The 16,428-nt window shown below is 43.2% G+C and overlaps 1 protein-coding gene across 1 annotated transcript in view; it reads right to left on the bottom strand.

Annotated features, from left to right (window-relative positions):
- Window positions 1-16,428, bottom strand: part of cpm (carboxypeptidase M) — a 75,721-nt gene that overhangs the window by 21,716 nt on the left and 37,577 nt on the right. Inside the window, exon 4 of the mRNA XM_056275673.1 lies at window positions 5,476-5,648. Within this exon, the coding sequence (XP_056131648.1) occupies window positions 5,476-5,648 (173 nt within the window). The remainder of the gene's footprint in view (window positions 1-5,475; window positions 5,649-16,428) is intronic.

Here is a 16,428-nt window from a genome sequence, read left to right as displayed (position 1 = left end):
TCTGTTAGTGACGGGCGTTGGTAAACATCGGATCACAAAGAGCCACGCATATGTATAGCTCTGACAACGACTCCTAGAGGATAAATTCTGAGTCTCATCGCCAGCCAGTCAGACTAGCTTGGTCTAGTCAGAAAGGCACGAACTGAGGAAGCCTCTTGGATGAGAGGCGAAACTTCTTCACGGATATATACCAAGTCCAGTTGCACTTGATTCAACTCCTTTGGATTCCCTCTTAACTCATGCCTGTTATTCCAAAAGTGACCAACAGGCTGAGCTGTGAAATCATGTATTCTGTGAACAAGCTTGTAGACTTCCTCCATGTCTCCTCCGTGTCTCTTGTATATTGAAAGTTCTTAATCTCTCCTCTTCATATGACTTGTCCTTCAGACCTGCAATTAGTTTAGTAGCTCTTCTCTGAACCTTCTCAAGTTTCTCTATACATCTGATTTCATAAGGACACCAGACCGAGCTTGTAAATTCAAGATGGGATCGCACCAAGGATTTACTATATGATGGTAAAAGTACTTGCTTACACACATTTAGAACAGTTCTTCTGATATCACCAGCATAGAGTTTGCTTTTTAAATTTTTCAGAAACGTGCGTTTGAAATTCAGTTCAACCATCAACCACGACACCTATGTCATTTTCTTCTTCCACTTGCTGAACCATCAAATCTACAACATTGTAGTCAACTCTGTTGGCACTTGTTGTTACACCAATGTGTAAACGTTTGCCTTTTTCTGGATTTAGTTTCAGTAGCCACCTATCACACCAGTGACTCAGGCTATCACACCAGTAACTCATGCTATCACACCGGCAACTCATGCTATCACACCAATGACTCATACTATGGAGGTCTGCTTGAAGATGGGCTGTATCAGTGTCCTTATTAATTATTCTAAATATTTTTGTATCGTCTGCAAAAAGTTATGAATCAGATTGTATCAAACTTGGTAAATCATTTATATAGACAACAAAGAGTACAGGGCCCAACACAGAACCTTGTGGAATTCCAGAGGTCACCGGTTTCCATTTTGAAGCTGCCCCATTTACCACCACCTGCTGTTTCCTATTATGTAAAAAATCCTGTATCCAGCCTGTAACTGTCGTCTATGCCATAGGATTTCAATTTTGACAGCAGTCTTTTGTGAGGAACTTTATCAAAAGCTTGAAGGTCCATATATATGCAATCAACTGACTCCCCTCTATCCAAAGCTGCTGACCACTTATCAAGAACGGTGAGAAGCTGAAGTATTTCTATATCTATGTCTGCAACTGCTGGCCAATTCATTCCTGTTATTCAATGTGGACATTTCTGGTTTGCAGATGATAAAATATTTGTCAGTTAGACATAGATTACACATTTTACTGCTGGTTGAATATGCTTTGTTCTTTGAGAGGAGTTTCCAGCTGGTTGAAGAATTAATGACCATATGACCAAATATAAGGGCTTAAAGATGTGACATTCTTTAAACGGTTGTTTCTAAAGCTACACATGTGTGCATTAAACCTCTTTTTGAATGTCCCCTCTGTTAGACCCACGTATGTCTCTATTTTGTCGTCGTCATCTCTCGTCACCGTAGCTTGGCAGATAACGCCTTTCATCTGGCATTTTCTTTCGAGGGGGCATGAGTCGTTCACACGGCAGTTGGGGGTGTCCGGTTGTGAGTGATGAAGGTGTCACTGATTTGTTCATGATTCTTGTGTTGTGGGACGATATTGTGTTGAATGTTAGGCAGGCAGCTGTAACTAATGTTGATAGTGTTCCTATTGAACATCTTCCTCAGTTGGTGGTCCGGGGTGAAGCGCTTATCCAAAAGTTCACAAAACTGCTTACCCATGTTTGTGGCCACGGTATCACTGTAGGGTGGTTGTACCAGCTGATGTTTCATTTTCTGCTACGTTTGTTGGTTTGCTGGCAGTCAGTGTGTAATGGTGGGTTGTACTTGAGCTGCTCTTTTGTAATGCATCTTGGTATGGAGGTGCAGCTTCATTGGAGATGGACTTCACTAAATGATCATGTTGACAGTCTTCTATTAATGCTTTCTGGGATGTTCTTCAAGATGGAGGGTGGGTGGTTGCTTTCTCTATAGACATACTGCAGTGTGTTGTTGGGCTTCATGTATGGCTTGTATGTGCCATTCCCATGGTCCATTGAGATGTCCAGAAAGTCCATTTGTTTTTTGTTTGTTTCAATAGTGATTTTTAGCCCATTGTTTGAGAATATTTGATGAGACATTGACAAGATGGAGGGTGGGTGGTTGCTTTCTCTATGGACATACTGCAGCGTGTTGTTGGACTTCATGTACGGCTTGTATGTACTGTTCCTAAGGTCAATGAATGTATTGCAGCTGTTGCAACACTGACGAGACATTTCTGCTGTACTAAATCTTCCTGAAGACAATAATAATCCTGTTGTTAAGTATGCTCACTATGCTGCTGCCTGAAGAACATGTGCTTCGACATGCTCCCACGCAGCATGTGTACATGTGAGCAGCTTTTATAGCCTGTCTTCCAGTATCCAACCTGACTAAGGATGGTTAGTTTAGGTTAGATAGGTTATATCTACAAAATAGGTTATATCTACAAAATGGTATGTGACAGGGACATTTTTGTGATTTTCGTGATCAGCAGCCCAAAATCCATAAAATACACCCAAAAGTGCTCAGGAAGCAAAATTGTCCAGTGTTATCATCACTATTATTTACAGTACAATAAGCAGTGTTTTAAACCGTGTTATCATTTCATTTCTTTTCTTATTATCTATTCCACTCATGGTAATGCACAGCTCCAGAAAGAAACAAGCAATTCATGATCAAACACAACTCAATTTACACATTCCATGATTGAAAAGGAGCAGGGAGAAGAAAATCTTATTTGGCCTGCCCCTTACTCAAACATAAATAAACAACAGAAGCGGTGGTCTGTCAGTCGGTTACTCAACAACTAATACTTACAGCAACATGAGAAATGAAAAAGAATTAAAAAAAAGCCATACACAATAATTCAGAGTAAATTTAGAATAATTATAAACAGTAAATTCTGTTTAATTCTTGTGTTGGAAATTTGAGTTGAGAAATGTACCTGTGTGTGTGTGTGTGTGTGTGGGGGGGGGCTACAGAGCCAGAAAACATCAGGACTGGTTCAGTGAGAACTCTGACACCATCATGTCCCTGCTGGAAACCATGCCATCACTGCTGGAAACCATGTGTAGGGCACACAGGGCTACTCTCAACTGCCCTGCAGCCACCATCTTTCGGCAGCAGTGGCAAACAGCACATAAGGAGGTACAAACAACCTTGCACACCCTGCAAAATACATGGTGGATGAACAAAGCTCACGAGATTCAATCATATGCTAACAGAAATGATATGCACAACTTCTACAATTCTATAAAGACTATAAACAGCCCTAGGAACTGCTCTATCACACCCTTAAAATCAGCAGACGGACTGACAACCCTGAAAGACCAAAAGCGGATCCTGGCGAGATGGGCTGAACATTTTGAAGCCCCACTTAACCAGCACTCACAAACCGACCAATCCATGCTGGAAGAGCTGCCAATTCGTCCACCCATCCCAGACCTTGACCACTCACCAACTTTTCAAGAAGCACTTGCAGCTATCGAATCCCTCAACAACAAGAAGTCCCCTGGCAGTGGTGGTGTCTCAGCAGAACTCCTAAAACAAGGAGGATGCTTGTGCACCAGAATGCTCTGTCAGTACATTCTGCAAGTATGGGACCAGGAGAGTGTCCCTCAACAATGGAGGGATGCTAAAATTGTCCCCTTGTACAAAAACAGGGGTGACAAGTCCATCTGCAGTACAGTCATGGCATATCACTACTAGCTGTTGTAGGCAAGATCCTAGCAAAGGTCATGCTATGCAGGATGGTGATGCACTTGACAGAACATCTGCTGCCAGAATCACAGTGTGTTTCAGGAAGAACAGGAGAACTGTGGATATGATTTTCACAGTAAGACAACTACAAGAAAGTGCTGTGAACAACATCAGGACCTTTTCATGGCTTTTGTCGACCTCTCCACAGCTTTTGACACTGTGAATCGAGAGCTAATATGGAAAATCCTGAGACAGTTTGGCTGTCCAAGCAACTTTGTGAATATTCTGTCACAGTTCCATGGTGGGATGGTGGCACGGATGGCCATAGGAGGACAGGAATGGGCGTCCTTTAATGTATGCACTGGGATGAGGCAGGGGTGTGTGCTGGCACCGGTACTCTTCAACATTTACCTCTTATATGACACAAAACTATTTCATAAAGATCTGGAAGACAGTAGTGGGATCACAATAGACTTTAGGCTAGATGAAGACCTCTTCAACATCTGAAGGTTCCAGGCAACCACCAAGTTTTCAGCAGTGCAGGTCCTTGAGCTGCAGTACGCTGATGACTGCGCTCTTGTAGTTCACACACCAGAAGACCTGCAAACCATCCTTGCCGCAGTTGTGAATGCCTACAGCAGGCTGGGTCTATCAGTCAACACCACCAAGAATGAGGAGTTATGCCAATGGAGGTCCAGCCCCCCACCCACTATGCCTGTCTTCACTATAGAACACCAACCACTCTCAATTGCTCCATCTTTCAAATACTTGGGCAGCATCCTTTCTGAGGGCTGCAACTTTGATCACGCAACTCATAACAGAATCAAGCAAGCCTCTGTAGCCTTCGGTAAACTCTGACGTAAGGTCTTCCATAATAAACACCTCCACCTGCACACCAAAATTACCATTTACAAAGCCGTCTGCATTACAACTCTCCTACACAGCTGTGAAGCCTGTGTCACCTACAGCCGCCACCTAAGGTTGCTGGAGTGGTTCCACATAAGGTGTCTGCAGCGAGTCATGGGGATCACGTGGCGTGGCTGTGTTCCTCATGCTGAGATTCTTGTTAGAACAAACTGCAAGAGCATAGAAGCCACGGTCACTGAATACCAACTGCAATGGCTTGGGCATGTAATCAGGATGCCTCAAGAACGGCTGCCATATCAAGTCCTGTATGGACAGCTTCATCTGGGCCGCCGGTCTGCAGGTGGTCAAAAGAAGTGATACAAAAACCAGCTAAAAACATGACTGAAGAAGAGTTGTATCGATGCCCTGAGACTGGCGCAAGCTGCCATCAACCGTTCCAACTGGCAGGAGATCTGCCACAGAGGTGTAGAACAGCTGGAAATGGAGAGGAATGTAAAAAACAACAGAAAAGACTGAGGAGACAGACAACCATGCCTGCCCCCACTAACTCACACTTCATACGTCCTCTGTGCAATAAAACTTGTGGATCAAGAAGAGGACTCTACAGTCATCAAAGAACACGCTGTTAACGAGGAGGGACGTCATCATTGGACTCAGTGGACTAACAGCAAGCAAGCCAGTGTGTGTGTGTGTGTGTGTGTGTGTGTGTGTGTGTGTGTGTGTGTGTGTGTGTGTGTGTGTGTGTGTGTGTGTGTGTGTGTGTGTTACCTGCCCAGGCTGTAAACACAGTTTGTGTCTGAGGCTTCAAAACCGTCTGGGTTCATGGATGGCAGGATGTGGATGCGAGTGCTGTTCAGTAACCGTGACGACAGCGGCTCATTGCTGTAGTAACCTTGAACCAGATGATCAATCAACTGCAGCAGCATCACCCTGCCTACAACCTGGACACACACACACACACACACACACACACACACACACACTACTGTTTGTCTCTCTCACTAGCTATATGAGACTAGTGACATCCCAGTCCACTTTTAATTGAGTATTTTTTTTCAATTGTCCCCCTTTTTCTCCCCAATTGTATCCGGCCAATTACCCTACTCCTCCGAGTTGTCCCGGTCGCTGCTCCACCCCCTCTGCCGATCCGGGGAGGGCTGCAGACTACCACGTGCCTCCTCCGATACATGTGGAGTCACCAGCTGCTTCTTTTCACCTGACAGTGAGGAGTTTCACCAGGGGGACGTAGCGCGTGGGAAGATCACGCTATCCCCCCCCAGTCCCCCCTTCCCCCGAACAGGCGCCCCGACTGACCAGAGGAGGCGCTAGTGCAGCGACCAGGACACATACCCACATCCGGCTTCCCACCCGCAGACACGGCCATTTGTGTCTGTCGGGACACCTGACCAAGCCGGAGGCAACATGGGGATTCAAACTGGCGATCCCTGTGGTAGGCAACGGAATACACCGCTATGCTACCGAACGCCCTTTAATGGAGTATTAATGTGTTTTTCTTCTTCTGACATACCCGTGGAGGTGTTTAGGAGAGATGGCAGTGGAGTTTTTAACCAGATTGTTAGAGACACCTTCATGCTGTTTCTGAGCACATCTTTAACACGGCAGGTTTGAGTTACAACCGAAAGGTAGGCGTGGCTTTTTGATTTCATAGTGTAGCGAGTTTGGGGGGCAACCACAGGAACTGCCGCGGCCGGGACACGAACCCGTATCGCCCGCTCCGCGGGAGACATCGCTGACCGCTCGACTAAAGGGTCAGACCCGTCAGCCAGCGTGTCTACTTATCCATGCACGTTACACTACCCCCCTCCTTCGGGAAGCGCGTCCCCGCGCTTAAGCATATCAGCTCCTTCACGCCTCTGGGCGCATACGCTCCCGATGACCTCACGGTCTCACCATCCCACTTCTGACACCAATGTAGCGAATTCGGGGGACATCCACAGGAACTGCCGCGGCTGGGACGCGAACCCGTATCGCCCGCACCGCTTTAGTCGATCAGTCAGCGATGTCTCCCGCAGCGCGGGAGATACGGGTTCGCGGTCCGGCCGCGGCAGTTCCTGTGGTTACCCCCCGAATTCGCTACAATAGCTATTGGCTACTGAAATTCAGGGCGGGCATGTGGGTGTGGCTGGGTGAAAAACGAGAAATTCACTGGTGACAGCCCCCTTCCTGCTCTGTCGTCACTTTACACACACACACACACACACACACACACACACACACACACACACACCCACACACACATACACACACACACACACACAAAGGCGAGCGACAGACCACCGACAGCAGCGATACGGATGCGGAAGACGATTCCTCTTTCTCAGTGGAAGTTGACTACTCGCCTCACGAATATGTTGCTCAGCCAATACAGCTGTATTCCTTCGAGCCAAACGGGCGCGTCTCCTCTTTTATAGCGCCCCCCTACGGACACGCCCTCTATGCTAATGGTAATTCGTCACGCGGCAAGTTGCAACATTTTCGCCAACCGTAAATCAGTTACTCGACGGCGATATCTCTCCTCTGGCCATAAATGTGATTTTACAGCTACCATTTGTCTCATCGATCACATCCACACTGCTTGCATCGATTAACAACAGGATCTGTTTATCACAATCTTGGGAAGTGAGAGGATGCCTGAGGAGAGGAGAAGAAGCATACTGGTACCGATTTTCAAGAACAAGGGCGATGTGCAGAACTGTAGCAACTACAGAGGTAGGAAGTGGATCAGCCACAGCATGAAGATATGGGAAAGAGTAATAGAAGCTAGGTTAAGAGGAGAGAAAGAGTAATACAAGCCAGGTTAAGAGGAGAGAAAGAGTAATACAAGCCAGGTTAAGAGGAGAGAGAGTAATAGAAGCTAGGTTAAGAGGAGAGGTGATGATCAGCCACAGCATGAAGATATGGGAAAGAGTAATAGAAGCTAGGTTAAGAGGAGAGAAAGAGTAATACAAGCCAGGTTAAGAGGAGAGAGAGTAATAGAAGCTAGGTTAAGAGGAGAGGTGATGATCAGCCACAGCATGAAGATATGGGAAAGAGTAATAGAAGCTAGGTTAAGAGGAGAGGTGATGATCAGCCACAGCATGAAGATATGGGAAAGAGTAATAGAAGCTAGGTTAAGAGGAGAGAAAGAGTAATACAAGCCAGGTTAAGAGGAGAGAGAGTAATAGAAGCTAGGTTAAGAGGAGAGGTGATGATCAGCCACAGCATGAAGATATGGGAAAGAGTAATAGAAGCTAGGTTAAGAGGAGAGGTGATGATCAGCCACAGCATGAAGATATGGGAAAGAGTAATAGAAGCTAGGTTAAGAGGAGAGAGAGTAATAGAAGCTAGGTTAAGAGGAGAGGTGATGATCAGCCACAGCATGAAGATATGGGAAAGAGCAATACAAGCTAAGTTAAGAGAAGAGAAAGAGTAACAGAGTTTAGGTTACAAGAAGAGAAAGAGTAATAGAAGCTAGGTTACGAGAAAGAGTAATAGAAGCTAGGTTACGAGAAGAGAGAGTAATAGAAGCTAGGTTACGAGAAGAGAAAGCGTAATAGAAGCTAGGTTACAAGAAGAGAAAGAGTAATAGAAGCTAGGTTAAGAGAAGAGAGAGTACTATAAGCTAGGTTAAGAGAAGAGAGAGTACTAGAAGCTAGGTTAAGAGAAGAGAGAGTACTAGAAGCTAGGTTAAGAGAAGAGAGAGTAATAGAAGCTAGATTAAGAGAAGAGAACTAGTACTAGTAGCTACGTTAAGAGAAGAGAGAGTACTAGAAGCTAGGTTAAGAGAAGAAGTGTAATAGAAGCTAGGTTAAGAGAAGAGAGAGTAACAGAAGCTAGGTTAAGAGAAAAGAGAGTAATAGAAGCCAGGTTAAGAGGAGAGAAAGAGTAATCGAAGCTAGGTTACGAGAAGAGAGAGTAATAGAAGCTAGGTTAAGAGAAGAAAGAGTAATAGAAGCTAGGTTAAGAGAAGAGAAAGAGTAATAGAAGCTAGGTTAAGAGGAGAGAAAGAGTAATAGAAGCCTTGTTAAGAGAAAAGAAAGAGTAAGAGAAGCTAGGTTAAGAGAAGAGAACTAGTACTAGTAGCTACGTTAAGAGAAGAGAGAGTAATAGAAGCCTTGTTAAGAGAAAAGAGTAATAGAAGCTAGGTTAAGCGAAGAGAAAGAGTAACAGAAGCTAGGTTAAGAGAAGAGAGAGTAATAGAATCTAGGTTAAGAGGAGAGAGAGTAATGTAATAGAAGCTAGGTTAAGAATAGAGAAAGGGTAGTAGAAGCTAGCTTACAAGAAGGGAGCGTAATAGAAGCAAGGTTACGAGAAGAGAGAGTAATAGAAGCTAGGTTAAGAGAAGAGAGAGTAATAGAAGCTAGGTTAAGAGAAGAGAGAGTAATAGAAGCTAGGTTAAGAGGAGAGGTGATGATCAGCCACAGCATGAAGATATGGGAAAGAGTAATAGAAGCTAGGTTAAGAGGAGAGAGATTAATAGAAGCTAGGTTAAGAGAAGAGAGAGTAATAGAAGCTAGGTTAAGAGGAGAGGTGATGATCAGCCACAGCATGAAGATATGGGAAAGAGCAATACAAGCTAAGTTAAGAGAAGAGAAAGAGTAACAGAGTTTAGGTTACAAGAAGAGAAAGAGTAATAGAAGCTAGGTTACGAGAAGAGAGAGTAATAGAAGCTAGGTTACGAGAAGAGAAAGAGTAATAGAAGCTAGGTTATGAGAAGAGAAAGAGTAATAGAAGCTAGGTTACGAGAAGAGAAAGCGTAATAGAAGCTAGGTTACAAGAAGAGAAAGAGTAATAGAAGCTAGGTTAAGAGAAGAGAGAGTACTATAAGCTAGGTTAAGAGAAGAGAGAGTACTAGAAGCTAGGTTAAGAGAAGAGAGAGTACTAGAAGCTAGGTTAAGAGAAGAGAGAGTAATAGAAGCTAGATTAAGAGAAGAGAACTAGTACTAGTAGCTACGTTAAGAGAAGAGAGAGTACTAGAAGCTAGGTTAAGAGAAGAAGTGTAATAGAAGCTAGGTTAAGAGAAGAGAGAGTAACAGAAGCTAGGTTAAGAGAAAAGAGAGTAATAGAAGCTAGGTTAAGAGGAGAGAAAGAGTAATCGAAGCTAGGTTACGAGAAGAGAGAGTAATAGAAGCTAGGTTATGAGAACAGAGAGTAATAGAAGCCAGGTTAAGAGAAGAGAAAGAGTAATAGAAGCTAGGTTAAGAGGAGAGAAAGAGTAATAGAAGCCTTGTTAAGAGAAAAGAAAGAGTAAGAGAAGCTAGGTTAAGAGAAAAGAGAGTAATAGAAAATAGGTTAAGAAAAGAGAGAGTAATAGAAGCCTTGTTAAGAGAAAAGAGTAATAGAAGCTAGGTTAAGCGAAGAGAAAGAGTAACAGAAGCTAGGTTAAGAGAAGAGAGAGTAATAGAATCTAGGTTAAGAGGAGAGAGAGTAATGTAATAGAAGCTAGGTTAAGAATAGAGAAAGGGTAGTAGAAGCTAGCTTACAAGAAGGGAGCGTAATAGAAGCAAGGTTACGAGAAGAGAGAGTAATAGAAGCTAGGTTAAGAGAAGAGAGAGTAATAGAAGCTAGGTTAAGAGAAGAGAGAGTAATAGAAGCTAGGTTAAGAGGAGATAAAGAGTAATAGAAGCCTTGTTAAGAGAAAAGAAAGAGTAAGAGAAGCTAGGTTAAGAGAAGAGGAAGCATAATAGAAGCTACGTTAAGAGGAGAGAAAGAGTAATAGAAGCTAAGTTAAGAGAAGAGAGAGTACTAGAAGCTAGGTTAAGAGAAAAGAGAGTAATAGAAGCTAGGTTAAGAGAAGAGAACTAGTACTAGTAGCTACGTTAAGAGAAGAGAGAGTACTAGAAGCTAGGTTAAGAGAAGAGGAAGTGTAATAGAAGCTAGGTTAAGAGGAGAGAAAGAGTACTAGTAGCTAGGTTAAGAGAAGAGAGAGTAATAGATGTCAGGTTGAGAGGAGAGCAAGAGTAATAGAAGCTAGGTTAAGAGAAGAGGAAGCGTAATAGAAGTTAGGTTGAGAGGAGAGAAAAAAGTACTAGTAGCTAGGTTGAGAGGAGAGAAAGAGTAATAGAAGCTAAGTTAAGAGAAGAGAGAGTACTAGAAGCTAGTTTAAGAGAAGAGAGAGTACTAGAAGCTAGGTTAAGAGGAGAGAAAGAGTAATAGAAGTTAAGAGAAGAGAAAGAGTACTAGAAGGTAGGTTGAGAGGAGAGCGAGTAATGGAAGCTAGGTTAAGAGGAGAGCAAGAGTACTAGAAGCTAGGTTAAGAGAAGAGAAAGAGTACTAGAAGCTAGGTTGAGAGGAGAGAGAGTAATAGAAGTTAGGTTAAGAGGAGAGCAAGGGTAATAGATGCTGGGTTAAGAGAAGTGAAAGTGACAGAAGCTAGGTTAAGAGAAGATAAAGAGTACTAGAAGCTAGGTTGAGAGGAGAGAGAGTAATAGAAGCTAGGTTAAGAGGAGAGCAAGAGTACTAGAAGCTAGGTTAAGAGAAGAGAAAGAGTACTAGAAGCTAGGTTGAGAGGAGAGAGAGTAATAGAAGCTAGGTTAAGAGGAGAGCAAGGGTAATAGATGCTGGGTTAAGAGAAGTGAAAGTGACAGAAGCTAGGTTAAGAGAAGAGAAAGAGAACTAGAAGCTAGGTTAAGAGAAGAGAAAGAGTACTAGAAGCTAGGTTGAGAGGAGAGAGAGTAATAGAAGCTAGGTTAAGGGGAGAGGGAGTACTAGAAGCTAGGTTAAGAGAAGAGAGAGAGTGACAGAAGCTAGGTTAAGAGAAGAGGAAGCGTACTAGAAGCTAGGTTAAGAGAAGAAGTGTAATAGAAGCTAGGTTAAGAGGAGAGAAAGAGTACTAGGAGCTAGGTTGAGAAGAGAGCAAGAGTACTAGAAGCTAGGTTGAGAGGAGAGGAAGTGTAATAGAAGCTAGGTTAAGAGGAGAGAAAGAGTACTAGGAGCTAGGTTAAGAGAAGAGGAAGCATAATAGAAGCTAGGTTAAGAGGAGAGGTGATGATCAGCGAGCAGCAGTATGGTTTCATGCCAGGAAAGAGCACCACAGATGTGATGTTTGCTTTGAGAATGTTGATGGAGAAGTATAGAGGAGGCCAGAAGGAGTTACATTGTGTCTTTGTAGATTTAGAGAAAGCATACGACAGGGTGCCGAGAAAGGAGGTATTGTATTGTATGAGGGAGTCAGGAGTTGCAGAGAAGTATGTAGGAGTGTTGCAGGATATGTATGAGGGCAGTGTGACAGTGGTGAGGTGTGTGGTTGGAATGACAGATGGGTTCAAGGTGGAGGTGGGATTACATCAAGGATCGGCTCTGAGCCCTTTCTTGTTTGATAGTATACAAATCTACAGTATGAACATATTGCACTTCCTGTGCATCCGCTGGGGAAACACCTGTGCTACAACATGAAATATACAGCAGAAACAAAAGAATGTCTGTTGAATATCTCAGCTTAAATTCTGCAGTAAATATTCTTTTTGCCTGTTCCTGTTTACGTCCCGTCACATGATGTTGAGTAGCGACTTGTGTGTGCAGTACATATGATGTGTACCTGCAGTACATATGATGTGTACCTGCAGTACATATGGCATGTACCTGCAGTACATATGATGTGTACCTGCAGTACTGCAGTACATATGGTGTGTACCTACAGTACTGCAGTACATATGATGCTTACCTGCAGTACATATGATGTGTACCAGCAGTACAAATGATGTGTACCTGCAGTACTGCAGTACATATGATGTGTACGTGCAGTACATATGATGTGTACTTGCAGTACTGCAATACATATGATGTGTACCTGCAATACATTCGATGTGTACCAGCAGTACATATGACGTGTACCTGCAGTACTGCAGTACATATGATATGTACCTGCACTACATATCACCTGTATTCAGTTGCTCAATGTGATACCTTCATGACCTTTTTTAATGCCAAAATTGAAAATATCCATCAGCAATTGACCTCGTCAAACAATACTGCATACAGTTCATCTTATTCACCCTCCTATGTTCCCCTCTGTTTTTCACTATCTAGTTTTGTACCCCCAACTGTTGCAGAAATATTTGGTCTTATTCACAAATCCAAATCATACACCTGTCAGTTAGACACCCTTCCTACTCATTTAGTAAAAGCCTGTCTACCTTCTCTATCCTCTTTAATAACTGATATCATACATTCCTCACTTACCTGTGGTCTTGTTCCCTCATCTCTCAAAACAGCTGCAATAACTCCAATACTCAAGAAACCTGGTGCAGACCCCAACAATTTGAATAATTTTCTCCCAATCTCAAATTTACCATTTCTAAAACACTTGAAAGGACAGTCACATCTCAGGTACATGCTCGCTTGATGCACAACAATCCGTTTGAACAATTCCAGTCTGGTTTTCACTCCATGCACAGTACGGAGACAGCACTGGTGAAAATCACTAATGATCTGTTGACGGCAGCTGACTCTGGGCTCCTAACCATACTTGTCCTCCTTGAAGATTAGCTTCCATTGGAATAACTGGTACCCCGCTTGACTGGTTTAGATCATATCGCTCTGGCCGCACTCAGTTTGTCCAACTTAAAAATTTGAGATCTCAGTCCTTTCCTGTTACTACCGGTGTTCCCCAGGGCTCTGTATTGGGACCCCTCCTAATTATTATTTACCCACTAACTCTTGGCCACATTTTCAGGAAAGTTGGCATTCAATTTCACTGCTACATGGATGACACCCAGCTTTATCTATTCAACAAACCTACCTCCACTCTTCCACCCACTTCCCTTTCTGACTGCTTACTAGAAATCAAATCCTGGTTTTCATACCACTTCCTCAAACCTAATAGTGATAAAACTGAGGTCCTCCTAGTTGGCACTAAATCTACTTTGGCCAAACCTAACAGTTTTTCTCTATTGACAATTCTATAGTTCCTCCATTGCCTCAGGTTAAGAGTCTGGGTGTCATCCTGGACAGCACATTATCTTTTGAAGCCCACGTCAACAATGTTACTCGGTCTGCATACTTCAACCTACACAATATTAATAATCTTCGCCCATCACTTACACCTAAAAGTACAGCCATACTCATTCACACTCTGGTTACATCCCGCATTGACTACTGTAATTCTATACTCTTTGGCCTTCCCCTCAAGTGTCTTCATAAACTTCAACTGGTCCAGAATTCAGCTGCCCGTATCATTACCAGAACTCCTTCCATAGATCACATCACTCCTGTTCTTCAGCAACTCCATTGGCTTCCTGTTATATACCGTATTGACCTCAAGATCCTGCTCCTCACCTTTAAGGCCCTTAATAACCTTGCTCCTTCATATCTTTCTGAACTCCTTCATATCCACATGCCCTACCACACTCTCAGATCCTCTTCTGCTGTCCAACTCAATAGACCATCAGCCCTCTTGACTACCATGGGGTCTAGGGCCTTCAGTCATTCTGCCCCCTGCCTATGGACCTCTTTCTGACAAGACATTCACAACATTGACTCTCTTTCAACCTTCACATCCCATCTCAAAACGCACTTTTTCAAACTGGCATATTCAGTCTGATCCACGCTTCATTGAGTTTTGTGCAGATGATGATTGTATACTTATCTGTTGTGTTAACTTTTTATTGTCTACCCTGCTGTCTGATACATACAGTGCTGCTTGTTTTTTACTGTGTTCTGTAAGGTGTCCTTGAGTCCTCTGAAAGGCGCCCACAAATAAAATGTATTATTATTATTATTATTATTATTATTATTATTATATGATATGTACCTGCAGTACTGCAGTACATATGATATGTACCTGCAGTACTTATGATGTGTACCTGCAGTACTGCAGTACATATGATATCTACCTGCAGTACATATGATGTGTACATGCAGTACAGGTGATGTGTACCTGCAGTACTACAGTACATATGATGTGTATCTGCAGTACATATGATGTGTACTTGGAGTACTGCAGTACATATGATGTGTAATAGCAGTATATACGATGTGTAACTGCAGTACCGCAGTACATATGATGTGTACCTGCAGTACATATGATATGTACCTGCAGTACTACAGTACATATGATGTGTACCTGCAGTACATCTCTGCCATGATGCTGAGGATGCAGGTTTACAGCAGCTCATCTCACAGCTGAAGCCATGGCGGACTCTGACACCTTCAGTTCACATCGTGCTCTATGCTCAGAATGTTGGCAGTGGTGATCATGTGATAATGTTGGCAGTGGTGATCATGTGATACTGTTGCCAGTGATGATCATGTGATACTGTTGGCAGTGATGATCATGTGATACTGTTGGCAGTGATGATCATGTGATACTGTTGGCAGTGGTGAGCATGTTCTAATGTTGTATTATGTGATAATGTTATATTATGTAAATTGCGTGAACACAACATCCATTGCACGCTGTCCGTCTTGGGAGAGAGATCCCTCCTCTGTTGCTCTCCCTGAGGTTTCTTCTTATTTTTTCTCCCTGTTAAAGGGTTTTTTAGGGAGTTTTTCCTTATCCGATGTGAGGGTCTAAGGACAGGATGTTGCGTTGCTGTTAAGCCCACTGAGGCAAATTTGTAATTTGTGATATTGGGCTATACAAATAAATTTGATTTGATTTGATTTGATAATGTTGGCAGTGGTGATCATGTGATAATATTGACAGCGGTGATCATGAGATAATGTTGGGGGTGGTGATCATGAGATAATGTTGACAGTGGTGATCATGAGATAATGTTGGCAGTGGTGATCATGTGATAATATTGACAGCAGTGATCATGAGATAATGTTGGGGGTGGTGATCATGAGATAATGTTGACAGTGGTGATCATGAGATAATGTTGACAGTGGTGATCATGTGATAATGTTGACAGTGGTGATCATGTGATAATGTTGGGGGTGGTGATCATGTGAGAATGTTGACTGGTGATCATGTGATAATGTTGGCACTGGTGATCATGTTCTAATGTTGGGGGGTGGTGATCATGAGATAATGTTGGCAGTGGTGATCATGTGATAATGTTGGGGGTGGTGATCATGAGATAATGTTGACAGTGGTGATCGTGTGATAATGTTGGGGGTGGTGATCATGAGATAATGTTGACAGTGGTGATCATGAGATAATGTTGAGAGTGGTGATCATGTGATAATGTTGGGGGTGGTGATCATGAGATAATGTTGACAGTGGTGATCATGTGATAATGTTGGGGGTGGTGATCATGTGAGAATGTTGACTGGTGATCATGTGATAATGTTGGCACTGGTGATCATGTTCTAATGTTGGGGGTGGTGATCATGAGATAATGTTGGCAGTGGTGATCATGTGATAATGTTGGGGGTGGTGATCATGAGATAATGTTGACAGTGGTGATCGTGTGATAATGTTGGGGGTGGTGATCATGAGATAATGTTGGCAGTGGTGATCATGTGATAATGTTGGCAGTGGTGATCATGTGATAATGTTGGGGGTGGTGATCATGTGATAATGTTGGGGGTAGTGATCATGTGATAATGTTGGGGGTGGTGATCATGTGATAATGTTGGGGGTGGTGATCATGTGATAATGTTGGGGGTGGTGATCATGTGATAATGTTGGCAGTGGTGATCATGTGATAATGTTGGGGGTGGTGATCATGCGATAATGTTGACAGTGGTGATCATGTGATAATGTTGGGGGTGGTGATCATGTGATAATGTTGGCAGTGGTGATAATGTTGGGGGTGGTGATCATGCGATAATGTT

Source organism: Lampris incognitus, chromosome 3 (assembly GCF_029633865.1).
Source record: "Lampris incognitus isolate fLamInc1 chromosome 3, fLamInc1.hap2, whole genome shotgun sequence".
NCBI lineage: Eukaryota > Metazoa > Chordata > Actinopteri > Lampriformes > Lampridae > Lampris > Lampris incognitus.
This window is presented reverse-complemented; position numbering and strand designations above follow the sequence as displayed.